Source organism: Maniola hyperantus, chromosome 4 (genome assembly GCF_902806685.2).
Source record: "Maniola hyperantus chromosome 4, iAphHyp1.2, whole genome shotgun sequence".
Classification (NCBI taxonomy): Eukaryota; Metazoa; Arthropoda; class Insecta; order Lepidoptera; family Nymphalidae; genus Maniola; species Maniola hyperantus.
The window spans coordinates 6944512-6971064 of NC_048539.1; the positions used below are offsets into that span (position 1 = coordinate 6944512).

Here is a 26553-nt window from a genome sequence, read left to right on the forward strand (position 1 = left end):
ACCATATCAATAGCAAAAAATTGTCTGACAATTTTATTTTCAAGAATATTTATTAAATCAATGATACATACCAAAGGTAGAACCAAATAAAATATTGGTAAATAGAAATTAATGGTTAGAGACTATTTTTTTCTTTAAAATACAAATATGTTAATGTAAACTAAACTACCAATTTGGTAGAAAAATTAAACATGGGATGCCTTGACCACAGAATAATATATCGAATTTGTCCAGTCACAGTAGCGCGGTCTGCTATTGACTTTTGGTACTAAATGAATTGAAGTACCATGCTATTTGTTCTAAGATTGAGTATATAATCACTACGTTTTAATTGTGATTTGTGAATTTAACATATTTTTATCCCACTGCTGAATATCTTTTAATTTTATTTATTTTCTTGCCTTTTGTGCTTCAAACCTTATAGAAAGTGTATTAACAAAGTGTACCAAGGCCTGAGCTTTCTAGTACGAGATGAAGAGAAGTTATGATTCCATGAATTCGTCGATTGAAATAAGTTCCTATCGAGATCAGCATTTTAAGGTATTTGTGGCATTTTAATAATATAAAATACTTTTATAATCCTAATTTTGAATTGACTAGATGTAATCTATTATTTTTAATAATTATCGTGTAATAATTGTTACAGGGTTCCCGAAATGAACAAGAAAAGTTATTAAAGGGCTCTTCTACACTCTATATAGGAAATTTGTCATTCTATACAACAGAAGAACAGATTTATGAATTGTTTTCACGCTGTGGAGATCTAAGGCGGGTTATAATGGGTTTAGATAAATATAAGAAAACACCTTGTGGCTTCTGTTTTGTTGAATATTATGAAAGACCAGATGCTGAAAATTGTATGAGGTTAGTACATCTATCTTCTTCTATAATACAAAAATTAATCACTAAATGTGTTGCATATCGCAAATCTCGAGAACCGCTGAACCGATTTCGCTAATTCTTTTTTTATAATATTCCCTGAAGTACGATGATGGTTCTTATGGAGAAAAATTTAAAAACTGTTAGGCAGTACAAAGTTCGCCGGGGCAGTTAGTTCAAAATAAATATCAATACTATTTGTTTCAACTAAGTATGACCATACATACTGCTTCAGGTGTTGATCGTTTACCAACATGCATGGCCCTCTCAAGCAGTTCACACCAGCTGTTTCAGTCAATCTTGGAGTGGTTAACTTGATTGAGCTTGACTTGATCTCAATTCTCATGTGCAACAATGAAATAATGATTGAAATTGAGTGAAAATATGAACTGGTTTTAAAAGAATAAAACATGAAAGTGTTAATAAAAAGCTGTCATGTAATTTTTTGATCTTTCAGATATATAAATGGTACCAGATTGGATGACAGGATCATAAGATGTGATTGGGACGCTGGATTCATTGAAGGTAGACAATATGGGAGAGGCAAAACTGGTGGGCAGGTAAGTTATACAGGAAATAAAAGATATCAACCATTTTATCTGCGGCTCGGGTAGATATTTAAGTTGAAGATAAAATGGGTTTAATGACAGAGTTATACACTCTTTTCACTTTGAACAGAAAAATTCACTATCAGAGACAGCTTGTGCTAAGTATATTATGGTTCTTGGTACATTTCATAATATATTTATTTGTATCCCCAGGTTCGTGATGAATACCGTACAGATTATGACGGCGGCCGTGGCGGCTATGGAAAAATAATTGCACAGAAGATTACTCCAAACACGTTAGAACGCTGATCATAACGTGTCCTATCTCAACATAAAAATTATGATGAATTGTGACTTTTTTGTGAAAGACTGTAATAATATAATTGTTGGCAATATACATTCAAATGATTGGATGTAATACAATTGTACCAATATTTTTAATTATAAGTAAATGGACTATAACTAAAGATAGTTGTTTTTATTGTGTACTAAATGATGTCTGTGACTACATCCATGTGGATTTTAGTTTTTTAAAAATCTCGAGAAAACCCTTTGATTTTACAGGATAAAAAATAGCATATGTCCCACAGATATATATACAGATATGCAAGTAGCGTGGCCCCCTCAGGGCCTCAGCTCCTCTCGCTCAAGCAGAGGTACTTACTTGTGAAATGTTATTCCTTCTATTTTACGTTCGCTTCGGCTATTGTAGCCTAGTATACTGCAACCCATCATTGCACAATAACTTCAAAAACAAATTAATTATTTCTTTAAGTATTAGTATTACTCGAGTCAAAATAACCTCACTTCACATTGTTTGTCAAGATCTCACGTACAAATACATTTTGACAAACAAAAAAAGTGGCCACGGTGATAAGGACAAAAATAATCATTTTGTCACGTTCTAATAAGAGCTTAAATGCATTCAGCTATCTCGTTTTAACAGTAAGAGTCACATTAGCTAAGAGCAATTTGTTCTGAGCTATGTCCATTCCCTCCCGGGATGCAAACTACCAAACTCTATAAAACGTCAAAATCGATTAAACATCGGTATGGATTCTGTTAACTTACAAATGTTTTTATCAACCTTTCTGATACGATAAGGTATGGAACACTATCCCAGCATCTGTTTTTCCTGTCATACTTTTACCTTTTAAGGCAAAAGTGAATAGTTGTCTTCTGGACAAGCATGCCCAACCTTAGACCTCCTCATAAAAACAAAAATAAGTAAATATTGGTGTACAGAAAAAATATATTTATTATTATAATAACTTATAAAAAGCATACACTTAAAGCATAATAATTTAACACTTGTTATAGGTACCTACTTACTTTCTATACATTCAATCTCCAAAAATTCATAAGATTCATTTTAAGTAACAATTTAAAAGCTTGATTATAAAGGATTAATTAATGCAACATTGATAACATTCATGAAACAATAAACATTCATATAAGTAACCATTTCTGTCGCATATAATAACAACATAAATGTAATATTTTATATTGAATACACATTAACAGGATGGTGTTTTTGTTACATACCTACTCATAAGAAATTGCTTAAAATATAAATAAAGTCTTAAGAATATCTGATTACTGCAAAATAAGTAAAACATTTTGGTAAGTTTAAATAATACTTTTCTTAAGATCTATAGAGCGAAAAAGTCGCAAATGTTCTGAGTTTTGGAGTCTCTATACAAATCTTTACTGCATACAGCAATTTTAAAGGAATTTCAGGCTGAGAGAGCGAACTTTGACTAAGCTCAGATTTAAATCCGAGTTAAAATGAGACGGATTTATGTCTGAGCAAAAGGCCAAATTCCTCTAGAAATTTTATATTATGTGTGAAGACTGGTGGTCAATATGCTATGTTAAATAATTTTAGATTTGATTGTGTACTGACACAATCAAATCTTAGACTGAGATCAGTAGAGCGCACTTTACTCAGACTTAAGATTGAGTTAAAACGAGACAGATTTATGTGAGAGGTATACATCTGTCTCGTTTTAACTCTGTCTTAAGTCTAAACAAAGTCAGAGTGCGCTCTATAGATTTCACCCTAAGACTACCCATAACATACATTTTTCACTCATTCCAATAAGACAACTAAAAACTTGATCGTTCTGAATTTAATTGTGTGCAGTTTATGTGAATAAAAATGATGAAATTGATAAAAAATGAAAATAAACGAAAATAATTGCAGTATAAAGAGATAAAAGATAAAAATAAACAAGTACACAATAATATTATGTACTTCAGCAGATCCTTAAATAGCTTTGCGCAACATATTAAAAATTAATATTCAATATTCATAAAATCTCATAATTGCACCCTTAAGTTTATTCTCTTGGCGTGGATTCAGGCAGAAGATCAAACCATAGAGTTTTGGCTTCACGGAAATCATACTGGTTCAGATGTACTAGTACCTAAAATCGAACAATAAATAAAGTGAAATTAGGTCTTAAAATGTTGAGGCTATCCGCAATAGAATATACAAGGACGTCATTAGGAAGGAGCTACTGACAGTCAGACAATAATATGGAGGAACAACCTTGTCATTTGAATGGGAATGTGTGAATCAGACAGTGTAATTCTGGAAACTTCTTATGAGACAGTCTACATACTAATAGGCTGTCTTCTTCTTCGCTGGTTTCCGCACTTAAACGTTTCCGTCTGTTGTGCGTACTAATAGGCTGTTAACAATGTTGGTATAATAAATTGACTCTAGATTCATACCATTACACAACTTCGATTGTGTAAACTTATTCCTCATTTCTAATACCGTTGCCTTTAAGTAGGTACTTTGGCAAAATATGAGAGCCAAAATGATGACTATTACAAACATGAGAAAACCGGCATATGCCTGAGAATATGGTATTTGACAGCATACAAAATAAAGGATAAGAATAAGATAAGTTAAGTAGGACTCGCCGGAAACTTGCCAAATATATCAGTGTTTTTATTCAGTTTATTAGTATTCTCTGTTTTCTTCAAAATGCATAATAGGGTATTTGACAGCAAGTAAAATATAGGATTTATTGATGGCATCAGTCTTGAATATGAATTTTGGAAACCAACTATAATCAGTTAAGAAAATTACGAGATATTTTAAGAGAAAATCGACAAAGAAAATGATTTTTTGTCTACTTTAGTCACGTGATCGTAACGGCTGTGATTGGCTGAGTGGTTGATGACGTAAACAGTTGCGTGTATAGTCAACAACCCATAGTTAAATACTCTAAGCAACAACCAAAGTTTACGAACAGGTGACGTCAAAATGACGTATGAGGCGCCATATTGTCAGGAAATCGTTTTCGCTACTATTTTTTGTTTTTATTTTTTCTCCTACATGTAATAAAAATATACATTTTCTATAAAGTCCTTATAGATCGGCGGATCACGACAAATTTGGTAACAATCACGGATATGGATTTTGTTGGATTCAAAGGAGACCAGAGCCATATCCATATCATGTTATTTTTGGTAACGATCACTCGTCTTTCAGGCGCCATAAATACTTACAGCATCCATTCAGCGCAGGCAGAGTGGCATATTTAACTATAGAGAGTTGCCCTCGATCCTTTGAACCCAAAAAAATCCATAGCCGTGATGGTTACCAAATTTGTTGTGACCCTTTAATCTATTAGACATCAGTAATTAACAGTTTTCAAAAACCTGTCAAATACCCTATTTTTTATAATGTTTTAAAAGGTGGCTGCCAATTCGCACTTGACCAGCGGCGGCGTGGTGAACTATGGCCGGCGAAGATGATGAGTTGATGATGATGAAGTGATTATTATTTACTTGGCCAATGACGGGACTGCCGCCAAGGAAACCCTTGTGTGTAGCGACGGTGACCTCGACTTGGCGCGAGTGCAACTCGGTCAGCGGGATCGCCCACTCGAACTGCTCGTCGTATTCCGGCATACAGGTGTCCCTTACCACCTAAATAGATACATTTCTTTCATAAATCTGATAAGATTTTTCTAACTTAAGCCGGCTACTCACTAGCGAGCTATAACCGTAACCAGTCTGCCACGAGCAAAACGCGCTGCGTTCGCGGCAAGGCGACGATTGATGAACGCTGAACTGAAATGAACACTACTGGCTCGCCGTTACAGTTACAGTGATTGTAAACATCTCGTACACACTAGATCTAGAACCTTGTTACTGTATCAGTATGGTTACGGTTACGGCTCGCTAAACAGTACCCGGCTTTATTGTACCTAAACATTTTTTACGTGATGACAAGGTTAGCGCTCGACTGCGATCTTACAGCATAGAAAATGTAGATGCAAACTAAAAAAGGCCTATTTACGTGACACCTTAATGTATAGAAAAATCCTAGGTAGTAGGTATTTGGAGCAACGGTTTAAGCTTCCTGCAGAAAGTAAGTAAGGCAATTTGAAAAAATATAAATTCTCAAAGTGATACAGCCAGGAATCAACCTGACCCATGTGGGATAGAGGAAAATATGGTATTCCAAAATCGATCATTTACAGTACTTACCGGAGTCTTACGTTTTGAGTCCTTAGAACGGCCGGGCAGTAAATACAGCTTAACATAGGGATCAGGCACATTTGTTGGGTCCTTTAGAGGTATATTCCTGTGAATTAATTAATATTGAATATTAATAAAACAGTAGGTATGTCGAATATTAATCGTGATGAGGAATATAGATTTTGAAAGATTGTGTACTCACATTATTTTATGGACGACCACATATAGAATTTGATTTTGCATACTATAACGAAGAGATAACAGGATGCGACCAAGTCCAGCTTCACCCGCCGACCTATGAAGAACAAATTTGTTCAGTCGAAGCTTACATTGCCACCACATTCACTCTTGGAATAATAATGCGGTGGGTAATGGACAGTATCATGGGTTGATTGATGATGATACAGTCCATTACTATTTGGTAACGGACAGTAGCTATCATCATCAACCCATCACTGGTCTACTATTAAATATGGGTCTCCTCTCAGAATTAGAAGGGTTTAGGTTATGGCCTAAACCCTTCTAATCCGCAATAGTCAGCGTGGACTACGGTCCAGGCCAGTGCAGATTAGCGGACTTCACACATCTTTGAGAACACTATAGAGAACTCTCAAGTAAGCAGGTTTGCTCCTGATGTTTTCCTTTTACATTAAAGTGAGTGATAATACCTATTTAATTTCTTAAAATGCACATAACTCCGAAAAGTTACACGTGCGTGCCCAAGATCGAAACCCGGCCGCCCGAACAGTAGGTCGACGTCTTAAAACTAGACTATCCCCGCTTTTTTGAATTGAGCAATAATTTTGTCAAACTGTATTGCTTTAAAGTTTCTTACGTGGTCAACGAAGAGGTCCTGTGAACCAATTTCGGCGATTCGCGCTCAAATGGCAATTGACTTTCTTGTGGCACATCTGCGAAATAGAAAAGATTTAAGAACAATTGGTTCTTGAATATTATTAATCAAAAAATTGGGTGAAATGCTGTACAAGCAGACGATAAATATGCCGTCAGGATAGAAATCACGAACTTTGGACTCAATGTTAGCAGTTTTAGATCATTTTGCTTGGAAATAAGTTCAACTTTGTATTCAGTGATCGAAATTATGAACTTCAGACTTAATTTCAGTACAGTTTCCTGTGTTGAAATTAAGTCCTAAACTTAGTTAAGACCGTATTGCTGAACTAGTTCAGATTAAGTGGGCCAATGGCCCCGATTCTCTAGTCTCTCTCTAAACTAAATTTAGAGTATCTGCATCCTTTTCATTTAACTAATGCTAAAAAAGGAACGGAACATGACTTTCACATTTAAAGACTCTAAATTTTAGTGCACAATACAAATTTAAACAGTAGGTTCTCGAGTGCGTGCTAAAATCACGGGTTTTACCATCTAAAAATTAAATTTAGAAATGTCAAACTGCTTCTGTCCTTTTCATATTACAATAGTAAGAAGAGGGTGCGAATACTCTAAAATTAGGTTGTGCTTAGAATCGGTGCCATTAACGTCATAATTTAAAAAAAAAAATTTTTGATCAGAAGTGTAATTACATAGTTTTTTCGCCCGCTATTTATTTGATACAGAGCAGTTTATAAACTTACCAACTTCTTTAATAATTTGTTCAACAGGAATAGATTTATTTGATGTATCATCCGTAGTTGTTGATGGGAATGTTGTTGAAATATGGGATGGGTTGGTTGGGTTGAATCCGGCATCTTCCAAGTTTTGGAGGTCGCTATTTGTTGTTATAACTGATGCGTTTGCTGAAACTGATTTCATTGAATTAATGCATAATGATTTTGCAAAAACATTTTGGACATGTCTGTTCGATATAACTACTACTACGATATAGCTACTGAATTGCTGTTTTGTAGGAGTTACCATTGGAAAAATGAAATATGACAGGCATTAATTTAATAAGAGTCTGTCATATTTCATGGTTCAACCGTCAGCCAAACTGATCTTGAGGAAATAAATTTTATCGTGAGAAAATAAAGAGTTCGTACGGAATTTTTAAAAACCTCAATTCACGCAAATGAATGATCACAAACGCTGTGAATTGTTGGGGGTTTGAAGAGACCAGTGGCAACATCTACCTAGGCCTTCTATTCAAATAAACTTTAACAAGTTCTTTTGAATCATCAAATGAATCTACGACTGGCAATGCCTTTTCTACTGAGAACAACCAGCCAAGAAACTTGGCAATTGTCAGATAGGCTATCTATTCATTTGATTTGATTTGACAACAGTATCATTGCTTGTAATTGATTGATTGATTTTAATAGATTGTCTGCTTCAGCCGTGGCTAGTTACCACCCTACTGGCAAACCCGTGCTACCAAGCGATTTAGCGTTCCGGTACGATGCTGTGTAGAAACCGATCAGGGGTATGGATTTAATAAAACTGCCATACTCCTTCCAAGTTTAGCCCACTTTCATCTAAGAGCATCATCATAGATCGCAGTCAAGAAATAACTTGTAACAGACCTAGCCTTTGTCCATGCTATAGTGCGACAAATCTATCTTGGTGCGTGGCGAAAATCTGAACTAACGTTGCCCTCAAGTGTCCCCTTTGTTCTTGTATGAATATTCTAAGCTTTTGTTCTCCAACAGCGCCCCCCCTGTCAATGTCACTCAAGTGCCAAGAGAGCCTTGTCGCACTTTAGTTGGGATCGACTCTCCTAACCATATTTCTCCAAGTTGTTTTGTTTTGGGTCGTCATTGGGTCAATATGGGCTGTTTTAGGGTCGTTCAATATTACCGACATCCAGCTTTGTCGAGGTCTTCCCTGTCGTCTGGGTCCAGTGCTAACATTTATTACACTTCTGGTCATGTGATTCTTGTATCAGAATAAAATAAAATACATACCTGTACCGGGCGGTGTGAGAGGGGCCAGAGGAGCGGCCGCGGGCCCGTCTGTGCTCTCGGCGGGGGCGGAGGGCAATAGAGGCTCGGTCTCAGTCGGTACTGTTGGCGTTTCTTCCTCAACGTCCTCCTCTTTGATTGCTTCTTTGAGGATCTGCGACAGTCATCATACCAATAAAAGTATGAAAACAATACATTATATTTTTGCGGAAGTCGAAAATACTTTTGAAATATAGTATGTTGGGTTTTTTTAAAATGTATACTGCGTAAAGGATAATAGCCTAGTAATAATAGCCAAGCGGTGATAGCCTAATGGTTAAGACGTCGGCTACATAATTTTGTTAATAATTATTCTGGATACAGAATATATAGAAATAGATGTATTTTATATATGTAGATACTTCCTCACCTTCAATTGCAAGCCCAAGATAATTTTGGATTCAGGACCAGATTTTTGTAAGTTCATTGGTTGGTTCAGCATAGTTAGATTGTTTTGTTTCAATAATGAAGATATTCCATAGGTGAGTTGTCCAAGTTGACTGCCCGTCTTTTGGTCCATAACCTAGAAAGTTGATTGATTAATATAACAAAATCTTTTTGGACAAATTCGACTGATTAACCTTTTTGTGCTAATCTACTCAATTGTAGTGGCTTATTACATTACCGGCAAAGACGTACCGACAAACGATTTAGCTTTCTAAGATACCGTGTAAAAATCGACAAGAGGTATGTATGCCTTTAATTTAAACTGCCATACCCCAGTCAAGGGCCAACAAAAAGTACAATTACACATTCTGCGCTACTTTGAGAAAATCTAAGCATAGTAATTTAATTTAATTTAGGGGTTTTGTTTGTTTCTATCACGTACATTATCACTTACTTTGATACTATCAGTCACACAAATGATCAGAATATGAGGGAAGATGCGTGGTATAACTTCCATAAACCTACGCAAATAAAAACTATCAAGCGAAGTATACATATAGTTAGCGACAGGTCGACATGGCAATTGGGGTGAGGACGACCCGCACACCCGAACAGCCCCCGAGTGACGGCGGGTGTGCGGGACGTCCCCCCGACTCATACCACGATTGCCATCTCAACCTGTTGCGTACTATACGTCTGGCATGGCCGTCGTATGTAGGTACCTTAATTTCCATCACATCAATCTCGGGATTCTGCACGAGGAAAGAATATCCGATCTCGTAGACGGGGCTATCGGTACGCATCTGCACTGCCGTGTTCTCAGTTTTCTTGCACACAGTTACTGTGAGGTAGGGGTCCGGGCGAGAACCGGGCCGGGCGTTCTGTTTGTTAAAATCATAATGAAAATAGCACTTTGGTTCATGGCTCAAGCATCATTTAAGAAACGATCAGCAGTATACTGAAACGTATATCACCTACCATTACTTAAAAGCTTATTAAAGGTAATTTTTGTTAATTTTGTTTGTCGAAAATCAAACACTCCTGGAGTCGACCTGAGGTGCACCGAATCGAGCTGAAACGCGATGGTTGAAATTTGTGTGATAAACATATCAATTCGGCGTACATACTGCAGCGCGCCGCAGATCGACGCAGTTCTATAGTATTTTCGATTGGACTCGGCTCGGCGAGCTTAGTGGACGCTAGGTTTTATAAGTATTGCCTTTCGTATATATATTTTTCAGAATCATAATATTGCCATATGCATTTTAAGTGCAATTTTCCGTCAAAGGAAACAAGACAGTTAAATAGGTACGGCGTGATATACAAACGATATAAAAAGTTGACCAAATTTTTCTACTTACCGGTAATTGCTTGCAAGAATCGATGTACACAGACACTACTGCCGAACTAAGCTCTGCGTTCTTTATTAGCTGTGTCTCCGTAATAGCCTACAGAACAGACAAATTCATAATGACTATAAAGACGGCAGCGTTCAAACTTCAAGCTAACTGAAGAAATATTTAGGCTTCGAAAGACACAAAGTGCAACGGAATGACGGCAAAAAAGCGCGTCTACAGCAGCGAAACACGCACGCTGCGTACTGTGAACAAATTCAAACATTTTCTTCTACTATAACATTTAGGTCCGCGTTTATGTTTCTTTCCCGCGTTGTGTTTGTCCGAGCCTTCAGGTGTTGAATTTGTAGGTTAGACAATACTTACGTGACTAAGGTCCAACAAATTAGTGGATAACCCGTGCCATGATAGACGCAAATGGACTTTTCCCGTCTTCGCTTGTTGGAGTGTTTGCCACTAGAATATACAAAATAACATATTATATTTCGTTCATCAAAACACTTCTCGGAGAATATTCATATACTTTGTTTGAACTTTGAACCTACACCTCTGTTTCTTGTTTATGGATTTCCAACCCACTCGCTGACCGTTGAGCAATTAAGATTTAAAAAACTTTTTCAATTTGAATACCTAGGCGAATATATCTCGCATCCTAATAATAAAAGTTGTATAGTTACACAATGCATTCGAATGTCAAATTCCTGATGATAGTAAGAGGGAAATTCACTCATTATACAACGTAAGACCATATCAGAATAGTTTAATATGGTAAAGCCATCTTACCGTATCAAGACGACCGGCGCGCACTACTTGAGAGATGTCTAAAATGCACCTGCAAAATAATGTTTCATCAATATAAAATCTTTCATTGGTAAATAAAGTTAAACAGTTTTACAACGGTTAGGATGTTAGAATGCAAAGCATTTTCTGGTTGATAAAATGAAACAGAAAGGTTGATACAAAAATGATTAAATACTATAGTTAAGTATTAGGTATTAATGAATATTTGATTAGTCTTGAGGTCAATAAAACTAAGATTTAGATCTACATTTATTAAGTGTTATCTGAATGAAGAAAACTAAAATCATGTGTAGATAGATATGTGTGTGGATTTAAGCAAGTTGGTGTGTACGAAGAAATTGTGACAGTCGTGCTCTGAATTACGAGCATTGCAAATAGTTAATTTTGCGGATGTTTTTGGATTAGTGGTGCATTTACTCATTTTTAAAATCGATACTTTTTTAGATGTATGGATGTATTAATGTACAGTATGGAATGATGATGATTAATTTTAAAGTACATTCAGTTACATACAAGTGATGAAATTTTAGTACGGTTTCCATCGGAGTTTAAGTAGGTATAGGTACACATAGTTTATTTTTAACATAAAAAATACACTTACAGATACCATAAAAAATTAATTAGTATTTACCAACTCAATTTTTTAAAATTTTAAAATAAATATGTAGTTTAAAAGTGATTTAAGGAATAGGGTGATGACTGATGACCATCCTCCCGCCCCTCTATTGAGCCTAAAATTTTGAAAAATAAATAAAGAAAACAGTTCATTACTTATATAGCAAAACCTATGGTCCTAAAATAACATGGCAAATCCCTTAACGTACGTACGTACAAACTTACATGTTCATCGTACGGAAACCTCTCGATGCGAGTTCAACACGCACTTGTCCTGTTTTTTTCAACGGGTATCAAATCTACACTGGTGCCGAAATGTTTATCTATGTATGAACACAACTGCCGCACATGCAGTGTGCATGCATGTGCGTGATGACGATGGCGAGTCATACATTTCAGAGCGGCGACCGACCTGCCCAGCTTCTCATCCCTGCCCGCCCGGTCCCAGTCGAAAAGCTGCACGGTAGCGCTCGTGACGCTCCGGCGTAGCACAGACTGTCACAACCCACCACGTTATATACACACAATAATAAAAGCGTAAAACAACCTTAACTTCACGTTAGAAATATTAGTTTTGTCAAAAACGCTCGCTTTGAGGAAAATGTCAGTAAAATGTTATGTTAAAATATCATATTAAATAAATAAAGCTATTCAAAGGGGGAACGCTGCCAGTATTTTCGGAACCTTGCCTAAAGGGACTCCTTTTAATAATATATTTTAGTTATAATATTATATTTTTTAAGGTTTTAGTTTTAGTTTAAATAAATAAATACTTCATAAAATATTAATAAATTAAAATAACCCATCAAGGCTAAAATCAGAACAACAATTGACTAGTTCTGTCGTTTAGCTGAATGTGTATCAATCGCCAAACTAAATCCACACAAAAATCACGAAACCCAATTGAGATGTAAGTAAAATTAAGTTTTAATGGGAACAAACATTTAGGAATCTCCATATTACTTGCCATGAATGTCCAAAATTTTAACGCACATTCATACACGATGCGCAACTGGTGTTTAATTCGTACATTTCTTAATGATAGAGTGGGACAGCAACATACTAAGCCAATAATACAGAGTTTGTATTGCCTTTTTAAGGTAATATGAAGATTCATAGAGCGGGGTCACGCAAAACAAAATGGCAGAGATGTTTAAGGCGCTTGAGACGCCACGGTCTGAACAGACCTGCCGAGATAGTCATCATTCTGGATGCCCATTCCCGGATCCCAGTCCCACACCTCGCACTGCATCACCTGACCCTTTCTTGAACTTATTGGCGCCTTTGGAAAAATGACATTTTATTAACAAAAACTCAAGATAGTTTAAATTGTGACGTCCATGTTTCTGAACAATAAATGTACGGCTTAAACTATAAGGACAGTAGCCTATGATAGGGCTTGTTACTAATACGTGACCCACGTTTTATTATAAAATACTTTTCAAAACAAAGTCAGCTCGTACAAATATAAGCTATGACGATATCATTGATATTAATAAAAACTTGCATGGCTCGAGTGGATAGACAACTTCTAGACAAGTAAGATACATTGCACTGGTATTCGTTTGTTACCAACAATAATTTCTTCACAAAATGTAACACCAGCAGGGTTTATCTTATATCTAACCATTCTCTTTGTTTTTCAAACACGACACAACCTCTTCGAATGCTAACCCAAAAATTATAATCTAGATTGTGATCCAATACATACCTTTAGACATAAATATACTTACGTAAAAACAAAATGATATAGAAAAATAAAATATATAGATAGGCAGATAAGCATTTAAGGCATTGCAACAACAGATGAAAACTTAAGAACACTGCACACACCAATAAGTTAATACCAAAAAGTAAATTAAGTTAAAGAAGTTGCATAAAAAAGGAAGATAGATAGGTATGCAATGTTCAATAAAATTTTCGCAACAAATTTATTTACACCAAAAGCAATTCCAATACGGTCTAAGAAAATCCACACAAGCATAGACATTAGCACCCATATGAAATATCATGGATTCCAATAGATAGTTTTAACACTGATTCCTGATCAGTATTAATGATGTTAAATGTAATTTTCTTTAACCGCACCGTATTATTTATTGTGAGTCAAATTAATATCTACACTAAACATCACAAGCAGCATACCTTGCTCTACCATTACCAACTACCAGACGCAAAAGCTCGCAGCCTAAAAATGAGGAATTTCTCGGAGTACATTCTTCAATTTTGATCCTTATTCTAATAGACTGATAAAGTTGAAGTAGCCAAGCATTTAGCACCTACCCGCTCGCTTCCCGAACCAAAGGACCCGTGGCCTCCACCGCACTCACCTGCCGAGCTTGTCATCGTCGTTGCCCTCGTCCTTGTCGAGAACTTCAATTTCCAACGCTTGGCCCAGCGATTGCATTATACGCGCCTTTACGCCAAACACGCATAGTCCCACGCAAACATAAGTAGGGAAAACAAAATCATTTCTCTTACATTTTTAGTCAATTTCATAAAGCGAAAGAAAACTAGGCGCATAGTTAGAGTACTTATTGGTACTAAGCGTAAAAAGTAAAAGCCAATTTGGAAAAAAATATATAAAACAACATATTAGAGGAAGATTAACCCTCAATATTTAAAAAAAAAATACATTAATTTTACTTATTAAACTACAATTACGTGGGACAGGAATAAGACACATTATTTTATTATGATACATTTACTGAGTTCATTTGTAATTTGAAATTTAAACCAATTTAATATAATAATGGCATAAATTATAAAGAATTGGATTTTCCATTTATTTAGTACAAGCTTTAACGAGAGTAAAAATCTGAAATAAATGTTGGATTGTATAATTTGCAGTAGAAAATCTTACTCATTTATTATACGTTATGTATATATTTCATTGTTTACTACTCTATTGTTTTGCATTTGTTGGGCACTTTAAAATTTTATAAGATTTTCTATAACATAAACGAACAAAGATACAAAAGATGCTGGGCGTGTCATTTATTTTAATGACACGATATCATGGGAAATTTAATTCAAATTTATTAATATACATGACTGAACATTTTAATCTGCTTGTCAATTTACAAAATAATTTGACAGTAAATATATTTTAGATAATGTCAATAACAACTCGAAAAACATGCAACATCAAGTTAAGTCTCTACACATTGCTATCTCAATAGTAAATTTCTGAATCACACGCAAACAAATTTCTTGATTCATTTGATCAAAAAGTAAAAAAAACTTTTGTATCCTTTTTCGTATTATTTACATGCAAAGCTTCAATTCAATTACAAATAGCAAACATAAATGCTATTAAGGAAACACAAATTATAAGTGTTAGTATGATTATGATAAATTAGGGTAAGTAAAATACATACAATGCACATTTCATAAAATGCATTTTTTCACTTGCAAATTCTGAACATTTAAGGAAAAACAATCTGTTTAATTTGAAAGATGTAAAGAATCGACACACTGAAAGATCATAATACTCACCGAAGGAAAATATTGTTATAACCAGATCAAAAATAAACACATCCTAAAATTTGGAAAATGTGATTCAAAGGTAGGTATAGATGTGTCCACTAATCGAATCTACAAGCGTTGGATTATTATTAATAAAATTGTAAACACATAGAAAGAATTAACAATCAATAAGAGAAAGTTTAAAAATATGTGCGTTAACCATAACCGTGCGCTAAACTACCGTACTACTAAAAGGTAAGTAATAATTAATATTGAATAAGAGAAGAAAATGGTAAACATCACTTACCTCACACCAGAACTCCCATCGTGGGTTGATATTGTTATCAATATGTTTGGTCTTCCATTGTTGAGCACCGACTGTTATGATCGCATAGGGATCCGACTTACCCTTACCTGTAAAACAATTATGAATCTAGAACCAAGCATAAAACGTGAGAGGATGGATTCATTTACTGCAGTGTTCCGAGAAAGAGATGGCAATAAAGCAATGTCAGTCATCTCAGGATCAAAAAATTAAATTATAGCGTCTTAAAAATTAAAAATAAACAGTCTCAAGAATCAATTAGGTAAGTACATAATATTTTCGGAAATGTTGAATTTCGGTTTTTACTTCCCAATTAGCTCGTCTCGATTAATAGGGTAGTGATGACTGATAAGGGACCATGCAGCTAAGGGACCATGTAAGCGGGCTTATTTGGAACTTGGAAGGGGTATGGCAGTTTAATTAACCCTTGCCACTAATCGGTCTACGTAGCATCGTACAGGGAATGTACCACCTAATGACACGTCTTTGCCGTTTAGAGTGGCCTGCAGTCTGCACAATCGAAACTTCTCTGACATTAAGGTGCTAGATAATATCCCCGACGTCGTCCGCGTGGATATATGTTTAAATAATCCCGCGGGAACCATGGATTTTTGAGATGATTTAAATGGATTTTGACGACTTCCCTGGCGCAGTGGTAAACACTGTGGTCTTATTAGTGGGTCCCGGGTTTGACTCCTGGCATGGGTTTGGAATTTTACAATTTCTTGTATCTAACTTGTATATGAATAAAATAAAATAAAAACTAATAGGAATTAGCCTATGTGTTAAGCCAAGGCATAATCTATCTCCATTCCAAATTTCAGCCAAATCAGTTCAGTAGTTTTAGCGTGAAAAAGTAAGAAACATACACACATCATACACACATATTGACAGGTTGAAATGGCGATCAGTGAGGGACCGGGCGTGCGGGGCGTCCCCCGCTTCATACTCCGGTTGGCATCCCAACCTGTCGCGGACTATACAAACTTTCGCCTTTATAATATTATATTATTAGTGTGATAAATGCGAAAGTTATGCGTGGATATTTTGTTAGGTATATTTTGTTAAGTATATCTATATTTTTCTTTAAATTTTAATTCCTGTACATATTTAACTATTTTATTTTACCTACTGTTAATCTGTCAAGTTACTCTACGTTATTAAGTCTGTGTCTGTTATTAAGTTAATCTGTACTCTTAATCTGTTAAGTTAGTGCATGTTAGTTTATAAGTAAAGTTTCACCTGTAATTGATACTGTTTATTGTATGTATTTAAATGTGCGGTCTTTTATGTATGGAAGTAGTTGGTGATAAATAAATTAAAAAGAAAAAAAAGTGTGCATAAGTGTGTGTGTCTGTTGCCTTTTCACGGCTGGAACCTGAAACATTATTGACGAGGTACTGAGATAGCTTCCATCCCGGAGACGGACGTAAGCAGCCTTTTTCCGGGACAAACAAAGAATCTCTAGTGTTAAAACAATTTATCATAAAAGCTTACGTCGGTACTTACCCAACATAGACATATCTTTTCTCATGAGATTCTGAGCTTGAACCAGATGAATCCTAAGTACGCCCTGAAAAGAAAGATTCTAGTTATTTTTTTGAAAACATAACGCCGTCGGAGAGCCGTGATAGCCTAGTTAGATTAAGATGTCGACCTCCTATTCGAGGGTTCGAATCCCGAGTACACACCTCTAACTTTTCGGAGTTATGTGCGCTTTAAGCAATTAAATATGACTTGCTTTAACGGTGAAGAAAAAGATCGTGAGGAAACCTGCATGCTTGAGTTCTTCATGATGTTCTCAAAGGTATGTGAAATCTGCCAATTTGCACTTGGTCACCTTGGTGGACTATGGCCAAACCCTTCTCTTTTCGAGAGGAAACCCGTGCTCAGTAGTGAACCGGCGATGGGTCAATGATGAAGATTTCTATCCGTTTTTTGTGTATGATTGAATAAAAGATAATAAATGTAATTTAGAGCCACTCAGTACAAAATACTTACTTCCGGTTCCGGCATGCGTAGATCTACTGTTGGGATTTCGTCGCTCAATTTTATTGAGAACTTATTTGGCAACACCATCATCTTCGCCACTTGTTCAACAATGCACCGGCGCAGTAAGTCACTGCGAAAATTGATAGTCTAGAGTAGATATTCTAGCAAAAAAATTATATGCCTGTTTATATATTGATAATATTATAGTTACTTAATAATTACAAGATCAGCCTACAAAAGGTATATGTTTAGTATTTTATTTGTCGGTTTCTTCATAATCACTGATATAAGCCCGTCATGACAAATCTAATATGGCGGAAATAACGAACAAAAGTATGTCAAGAAATTAAGATAAATCAATACTTAAGGAGTAATTTATATTATCGGAATGTACAGTTAACACGTTTCAATATACCTATACAATTTATATAAATATGACCTGTTCGTTCGTTAGTATTTTAAAGAGTAGGTAGTACGTAGTTAGTTTTTATTTTTGAACTTCGTCTTGTTTACCTAAAGCCGGGCATGTCGAGAATGTCCACAGCGCCGACGAGGTTAAAGTCGATAGAAGGGTTGTTGAGGAAGAACAGTTGAAGTCCGCCCACTAGCGGTATTTTGCTGATCAAAGGCTTCATCACCACGCGCATCATCCCATGGATCTAGATGATGATGATGATGATCATGATATTAAAATGGTTGATTAAAAGTTGATAAAGGTTGGTTTAAACTTTGGTCAAACAGGAGAACCACCAAGGGATGTACGACATGAAATGCGAATTGAGATTATTTATTTATTTAATTTATTTTATATCTTATTAGAACGGCAGTGCCACTTACACTAACTAGATGATTAATAATAAATTTAAATACAAATAAAGGTACAAGAAAAAAGACATAAAATACAAAACGATAAAAGATCAAAGGATTTTGAATATGTACGCTGAGAACATTGAATGACAACATTGAATGACATATTCATGTAATGCTCTCAGCGTACTTCAGTAACTCCCGAACCAGTATTATAGACCCAGATATTGTGTTCAGATGACTGCCTACACAAAAGACGCGACGTTATAACTTTATTGACGCAATCGGCGCAAGTATAATATAGTTTCACGTGTTCCCCGGATTCGCCTCAATTTAACCGAAGTTTCAGCCTTTTTAGCTTCTCAAAGTTCTATAATTATATTATGTGCGAAAAGGAATTTATTTTACTTCAAATCCCAATGTACTCCTACTGGAGATTAGTATTGAAATTCTCAGTTCTTGCTTTAACTTTTCATATAATTAGGTACTAGCTTATGCCCACGACTTCATCCGCGTGGACTTCACAAACTCGAAATTTTCTAAATTTCTTTCTTAGCGGATGTCTACGTCAATAAAGCTATCTGCATTTTAAATTTCAGCCCAATCAGTCCAGTAGTTCCAATCCAAGTACCTAGTGCTAGCGACAAGGAATCTCATACTGTATCTTACCTGAAGATCTTTAATGCCCCCGCGAATTCGTTGAAGAATGAATGATATATCACAGTCCCCTGCATAGCTGGAACATTAAAAAATTGTAAATAGAGAAAATACGAGAAAGTAAAACTATAATACGTTCAGTAGCCGGTATCCAACCATTGCCTAATGTAACATGGAACTTCATAGCATAACCACAGAACGTCTAAAGTTAATTGAATGTGCCTTTGTTTAAATTTAATGCATCATTGATAGTTTCATTACTATGCACCTACATAGTGACTAATGAATTACTCATTTGTGTGTACCCAAGAAAGTAAACTTACAATATATCCACATCCATGATGATCTCATCCCTCGAAAGGTTCTTATCGTAGACTTTAACGCCTCCGACGCGCGGCGCCTACGAACAAACTCTATTCTAGTTATCGCAATCATAAAAACTATTTTTAATGTTCTATTATCAACATGCTAATTTAACTTTAATCTTTTAACTAACTCTTTATAAACAAACTCTTAAATTAATGTGTCTTAAAGTCCTCTATTTTCTAATTAAAGATATTTTCATATGAGTGACATCATCTTTCGAGAATTTTAAAATGTTTGCATGGACATTATTTTTAAAAAGGAAACCATTATTCGTTGGATGATTCATAAAGTTTATTTTAATAACAAATAGAATGAATAAAAAGAACAATTGTATGCAGAATGAGCCCTCGTTACTCCTGGCACGTCCAGTACCGTACATGCTACATCCTACCTAGTGTGCTGCCGAGATCGATACTTTAACTACAGTCTTACGGTACATATTAGGTGTTATTTCGATATTTTTTTTGGAAAATGACAAAATATGATTGTTTAACTTACAATGGTACCCAGGATCATTCTTTCGAATTTAAATCCATTTAGTTTATAGTTTGCCAAACTCTCGGCCACCGCTGGTCCTATCGATTCTTTTAGAAGAGTCCTTGTATAGTGGTTTACATTCGGCCACACCTGAAGCAAAATCTGGAGAAAAAAGTCAATATATCGTGATAATATTATGTACATATCTATTTTGATTTAATTTCATGAACTTACCCTATTCAGCCATTCTGCTCTTTCGACATCAGGAAAGAACACCTATAAAAATATAAAATTATAAAAGCTTTTCAAGGTACATATAAATAGGAATAGGAACCAGTGAGATTACTAAGTATAACAGCTTTTCAACTACTCTGTACCTGGGTGTAATGTCATAGCGTTATATCAAGTTATAATAACACAAATCTAATGACAACATAATACTGTTATGTGAATTTGAATTAGAAAATACAGTAAATTATTCAATGTATTTGGTCTTAGTCGGAACTCTTGATTACTCGATATGCACACTATATTATTAAAAAAATACAGCAGTTTACCCAAGCAGGTAGATCATCTAATCGTGCAAGAACGATATCCTTCTCGGAAGACAACGCAGCAGATTTGGCGAGGTTGCGACGGTATTCGCTGTCCTTGCGCCACTGGTCGCGCATCACAGAGAGAACCACGGGCCCGAGCAACCATGCTACACTCCATTGCATGTAACCCACCAAGTAAACTGCACCTACTATTGCCACCTACAAATATATCATTGAATATAAGGATTTTGACAGATTCCCAATACAAAAACTGTTATAACGTCATTAATTAGGTAAAGTTTATGTGGAGGTTGTGAAACAGGTCCTCAACTTATTTCTAAAGATTTTATATTTATAGCGATCACGCACTCATCCGATTCGAATCCGTGAAAATGCGGATATAAAAATATCTACGACCTAATATTATGTCATTAGCTACCACACAAAACAAAAAGGAACGTATTTTCACGGACTCGGATCGGATGAGTGCGTAACCGCTGTTAGAAGGATATTTTGGTATTTTATTGATTTACAAGCTGATGCTCGCGCCTTTATCCGGGTGGAATTTTTTCGTTTATCCCTTTTTCTGAAACTTTGTAGCACCTATCGAAATAAATGGCTATGTAAACTTGTTACCTAAAACTGTATTTTATTGGCTGTGATATGTATTAATAAGATAATTTCACAATTTTTATTATAATATACATTACATACTAGATGATGCTCGTGACTTTGTTTGCGTGGATTTATAAAACTCTTTAGGAAACTCTTCAATTGTCCCGGACCTACAATTCAATAAATAACTTTCCTGGATACCGCTCAGGGCACGATACCCAAGGAGACACAGGTTCGAATCCTACCGGTTTCGCAATCTTAGATATGTATTTAAAATTATTTAAAAAGTAGCTTATATCCATCTCCGGGATGCTAACTATTTTTGTATCAAATAGATGATGCCTACGACTTTTTTTTAAAAACCTATAGGAACTCTTTAATTTTCCAGAGCAAAAAGTAGGCTAGATATGTCCACCCTCGGGGTACAAGCTATTACGCTAGCTATATATATAGGTATGTATGTGCTAGCTATATATGTACGTCAAAATCGATTAAACGGATGGGCCGTGAAAAGTTAGCAGACAAACAGACACACTTTTGCATTTATTATATTAAGTATAGACATGGACAATAATTGATATTGATTAGTGGCTTATTTTAAGAACTACAAATTTTTTAGGTTTCAAGACAGATTCATTACAATGATTCCATTTTATTTTTCTAGTTTATACCTATGAATGAATGAATGAATAGAATTTATTTGCTACATAGCCTCTATGAGGTTAACATAAAGTTTACCTTGAAACCTTGGCCCAGTTACTTACTAGAAACCAGTAAAGCCACATTAAAACACCTATTTTTAGTTTAGACTAATGCATTTTAGTCTAGACTAATGCAGAAAACTGTTTTCCATTTCTATAGCCATAGAAGTTTGTAAATAGCTCTTGTGTCCAGTGGGAATAATTTTAGCCTCATGATGTCATTCTTATTGTTATCAGTAATAATGATAAATCATACCATGACTACATCACTTACCACAATAGGAAAACATTATTACTTTTTAAAATACATTTATAGTTTTTACATATTTTATAGATTTTACAAAAAAGCTATGAAAATTGTAACAATAATGTTTCTTAATCCCATATCATTGCAAAATAAAATAATTGTATATATTTATATATTAAAACAATTAAATATCACTTGCTTTAACAGTGATGGAAAACTGCACACCTGAGAGTTCTCCATAATGTTCTCAAAGGTGTGTAAAGTCTGCCAATCCACATTGTGCCAGTATGCAGACTATGGCCTAAACCATTTGAGAGGAGACCCGTGCTCTGTAGTGAGCCGGCGATGAGTTGATCATGATGATGATATATATTTTAAAATAGTAATACTGCAATAAATGCGGTTTGAACCATTATTTTTGAGATGTCCTGAGTGACATAGGCTATACGGGATCTTTCTCTATCGGATATCTATCGGAATCTACGCGGGCGGAGCCGTGGGGATCAGCTAGTAATAATATACCTAAGAAAGAATCAAGACAAATTCCAACAGGATCCTTAAAAAAACAAAATCCACATAGTTATGGGAATTATAGTCAAGGTAATATAAAAATAATAATATTTACATATCTATTTCTAATTTTAAGATTGTTTAAAAATATTCTAAATAGGCTTCTAAATCCTAACTTTTTAAATAATTAGATGTTTAATGAAGAAACATTCAAAATACAGCTAACAAACACATGAGAAAAAGAAGATTGAATAACTGATTAGTGATTCAGGACTGGTATGTTATCATAATATACAAGGTTATTGTGACTCACATAAGTGTGTGATCACTTTGTATGAGCCTATTAATTTTAGAAATGCATAGACATTTAAACAAGTACCTCATATATTTTATTAAAGATTAGATGATGTAAATGTTTTATCCATGTAAATTTAGGATTTTTTAAAATCCTGTCGGAACTCTTTGATTTTTCAGGACGAAAATTAGGCTATGGCTCTTCCCGGAACGCAAGCTACCTCAGCACCAAATTTCGCCAAAATCAATTAAATGGATGGGCTATGAGAAGCAAGCAGATAGACAGAAACTTTCACATTTATAATATACTAGATGATGACCGGCACTTTGTCTGCGTGGATTTAGTTTTTTTAAATCCCGTGGGAACTCTATGATTTTTCAGAACAAAAATTAGCCTATGTCCTTTCCTGGGATGCAAGCTATCTCTATACAAAATTTCGTCAAAATCGGTCGAACGGATGGGCCATGAAAACCAGACATGACAGACAGAAAGACATACAGACAGACAGACACAATTTCGAATTTATAATATTGATATGGAAGTATGGATTACCTTTTTAAAAAATCTATAAATTACAGATAGTACACCTGGATCTTCATCTCGGTTCACTGGGAGAACGAATTTACTATTTGTTGTCATTTTATTGTCGCTTGCCTAAAATAGTAAGTAAATCTTATTAAGTAAACAATAAAGAACTTTAGAAAATTCCGTTACTTTAGAAAATTGTAAAACAGCTAGCCTTATCTAATTACTATCATGCCCGCGTGAAATGTGCCAAGAATACTGGCTGCATTTCCGCGCTGATCCGTTGTGCAAAAAATGAGCCAGCCCTTCTGTCACCAGATTAGGCTATATTACCCGTGTTTGGTGGCGCACTCTTGGAAAGGCCTATGTCCAGCAATGGACGCAAACAGGCTGATGGATTGGATTAACTCGCGATGAAATGTCTCGTAAAATTATTTTGGCACTAAGACTCCATGGCCCCAGGGTCTCCATGGCAAACGGAACAAAAATGTAACTGTCGATAAGAGAGGCATACTTGCGCCGTTTGCCTTTTAATTATTTCCTTTCAATTATTATATCCCATTTAACATGCTTATGTACTGGGATGAGTCATTATTATTTTTAACCATACCAAAACAATTGCGCTAAGGCTCAAGCTGCAAGAACTTAAATTAATTAATAATAATTGAAAACATACCATGGCTGTACAATATACACGATGCGTTGCCGAAAAATAACTACTATGCGAAGGCACAAATATAAAACGAAATACAGTGCAGTAGGTATAGGGTAAAATTTATGGATTACCGGAATTACCAAATGGTGTTATTTTCGTCACACTATAATATTGGAGTTGTAACAGATTTCCGTATTATATCAATAATTTTAGGAAACAAATCTTTTAATTTTATTGGAACAAATAATCACAGAAACGTAGGTGTAGTAACATTTCAAACACCGATTTCAAAAACAGAAAAATTCAATTTTGCATTTTGCGATTTTGTTACAATATCGTACGTCAATACGTCAATGTCAATTGATGTTTTTGACATTACACACAGATTACAATTCCAACGTCATAAGGTTTTTTTAAAGGTTTTCTAGCTCATGTTCTAGCTTTTTTGGCACATTCAAAATGTCATAAGACTACAATACAATGCGACAAGGCTCTTTTGGCGCGTGGCGAAAATCGGAAGCATCAAGCAACACTTGTGTTGAAGTGTCACGCTGTCTGTCCCCTTCATGCCTTCTTACAAAGATGAAAGAGTATAATATTATAATCACTACGTTTTACCTTCTTATATGCGGTCTTGCTAAGTAAAAAATCTGAAATTCAGTTTTATTATATATATTACAGCCATTCCACATACTAGATCACAATAGTACCTGATAGTAACTATATAGAATAGAATAGAATATAGTAAGCTTCAAGTAAACTTTTACAAGTGCTTTTGAATCGCCAACTATTCGGAATGCCGTTTCTACCGAAAAGAATCAGCAAGACACTCGGCGGTTCCTCTTCAAGTGATCAATTTACAATATTATTATACCATACTGTACAAGCAATTGCAGTCTCGTGCAGTCTTGACTGTATAATATGCCTTCTTTTAATAAGAATTATTACCTCCTATGTCGAATGTCGATGATTGTCCCTTTCATAGTGTTCCCCAAGGCAAAATGATAGCTTTCATTCTTAGACTATGGCTATGGATAAAAAAATTATAGACTTTCTTTACATAATTATAAATATTTATTTGTAAGGGCGCGCTGTAAAAGACTAAAGATTCAAGTCAATTCCTGTTTTTTATACAAAGATAGTACCTATCTGAGTTATATTAGAAGGAATAAACTATACAAAAAAATTACTATAGTAAAATATATGTAAAATACTATCTCGATTCTCTCAGTAAAACCTAACTCTAGCTTCTTCTGTTAAATTTTAATGTGGAATGTTAATAAAACCATGAATTTTGTTTTTGAGCAAGTATGTACGAGTATATAGTTGCCATTAAAATCTTAATTGCAATTCCACATATACGTAAAAAGTGACGGTTACTTTTTAATTATTTTTCTAACATAATTTCATAACTTAGTCCACACTAAAATCTTTGAAACTTAGGTTTTAATTTTTACAGCAATGAATCTGGCATAAGATATACTACTTAACACTTTTAATAGAAAATAGATAAAACATGGGTGGAAGATAGCAGGTAAATAATACAAAATATAAAAGCACAGAATATGAGCAGTTATGATACCTATAATCCGCGACATGTCGAGATGGCAACCAGGGTATGAGGCGGGAGGACACTTCGCACCCGATTCGTTCGATGTGCAGGGCGTTACCTCCCCGATTGCCATCTCGAGCTGTCGTGTACTAAATTGTACTAGCGGCGACATTAATATATTGAAAGCTGGAGAACAAAACGGTGTAATTACTACACTTACACTTATTTAATCGTTCAACTAAATAATTGGACATCGATCGTATCAGAGTAGAGATTCCCTTCCGACTGCGCACAATTAAAAATGTTGACCAACTATTGGCCAACTGCTTATTAGAATGGAGACCTATGCAAGCTCGCAGACTATCCAACTTAATTGGTCAGTCGCACGGCAAGATGTAATAGGACAATACGCGCGCGCATGTTTTCCCCGCGCCCAGACCATTGACGACTTTGCACTGCATCTTTTTCAACTCGCATTTTTATGAATTGTATGTGCTTACCACTACTACTACACTTGCACTACCCAGTGACACTCGCGCCTTCAAGACAAATCTTATGACGTATCACTTATCAAAATTGGATGGGCCGTTGAGTAGTTACGAGCGGATATAGGAATGGACATACACACATAATACATAATATTATGTCCACACATAAATAAGGAATACTCATGCTGTAGTATAAAAAAATGTATCTAGGTAACATCTCAGTTCAGAATGCAAGATAACATCATATCATAACTATGATGTTACCCATATTCTAATCTATCACTTAGTATAGAGAGAGTTATTTCCCACATTTCCATGCACATGTCACCACGCTAGCAACACTGTCACCAAC

General features: G+C 35.2%; 2 protein-coding genes across 2 annotated transcripts in view; one reads left to right on the forward strand and one right to left on the reverse strand.

Annotated features, from left to right (window-relative positions):
* Positions 1-301: 301 nt before the first annotated feature.
* On the forward strand, positions 302-1894 carry Cbp20 (cap binding protein 20). The gene is made up of 4 exons (XM_034968002.2): positions 302-540; positions 647-864; positions 1337-1439; positions 1641-1894. Exons 1-4 carry the CDS (start codon positions 472-474, stop codon positions 1734-1736), a joined length of 486 nt encoding a protein of 161 aa, XP_034823893.1. The 5' UTR covers positions 302-471; the 3' UTR covers positions 1737-1894.
* Positions 1895-2659: 765 nt separating this feature from the next.
* The window catches only part of Esyt2 (extended synaptotagmin-like protein 2), a 54734-nt gene continuing 30840 nt past the window's right edge, over positions 2660-26553 (reverse strand). Inside the window, exons 24-48 of the mRNA XM_069498338.1 lie at positions 23534-23630; positions 20635-20832; positions 20312-20353; positions 20099-20239; positions 19558-19634; positions 19247-19313; positions 18284-18429; positions 17780-17900; positions 17288-17351; positions 15761-15867; positions 14316-14401; positions 13169-13256; positions 12398-12480; positions 11353-11401; positions 10936-11025; positions 10576-10662; positions 9937-10095; positions 9198-9350; positions 8792-8942; positions 7526-7693; positions 6766-6841; positions 6133-6225; positions 5940-6036; positions 5235-5375; positions 2660-3856 (exon numbers count right to left, since the gene is read on the reverse strand). Of these exons, the coding sequence (XP_069354439.1) occupies positions 3770-3856; positions 5235-5375; positions 5940-6036; positions 6133-6225; positions 6766-6841; positions 7526-7693; positions 8792-8942; positions 9198-9350; positions 9937-10095; positions 10576-10662; positions 10936-11025; positions 11353-11401; positions 12398-12480; positions 13169-13256; positions 14316-14401; positions 15761-15867; positions 17288-17351; positions 17780-17900; positions 18284-18429; positions 19247-19313; positions 19558-19634; positions 20099-20239; positions 20312-20353; positions 20635-20832; positions 23534-23630 (2668 nt within the window). The 3' untranslated portion in view covers positions 2660-3769. The remainder of the gene's footprint in view (positions 3857-5234; positions 5376-5939; positions 6037-6132; positions 6226-6765; positions 6842-7525; positions 7694-8791; positions 8943-9197; positions 9351-9936; positions 10096-10575; positions 10663-10935; positions 11026-11352; positions 11402-12397; positions 12481-13168; positions 13257-14315; positions 14402-15760; positions 15868-17287; positions 17352-17779; positions 17901-18283; positions 18430-19246; positions 19314-19557; positions 19635-20098; positions 20240-20311; positions 20354-20634; positions 20833-23533; positions 23631-26553) is intronic.

Bases quoted from the DNA above. Each gene is read 5' to 3' on its own strand.
- Cbp20 (XM_034968002.2), top strand. From the start codon at position 472: ATGAAGAGAAGTTATGATTCCATGAATTCGTCGATTGAAATAAGTTCC. The intron at 541-646 runs GTATTTGTGGCA...TAATTGTTACAG, and splicing joins ATCGAGATCAGCATTTTAAG to GGTTCCCGAAATGAACAAGA. The intron at 865-1,336 runs GTTAGTACATCT...TTGATCTTTCAG, and splicing joins GATGCTGAAAATTGTATGAG to ATATATAAATGGTACCAGAT.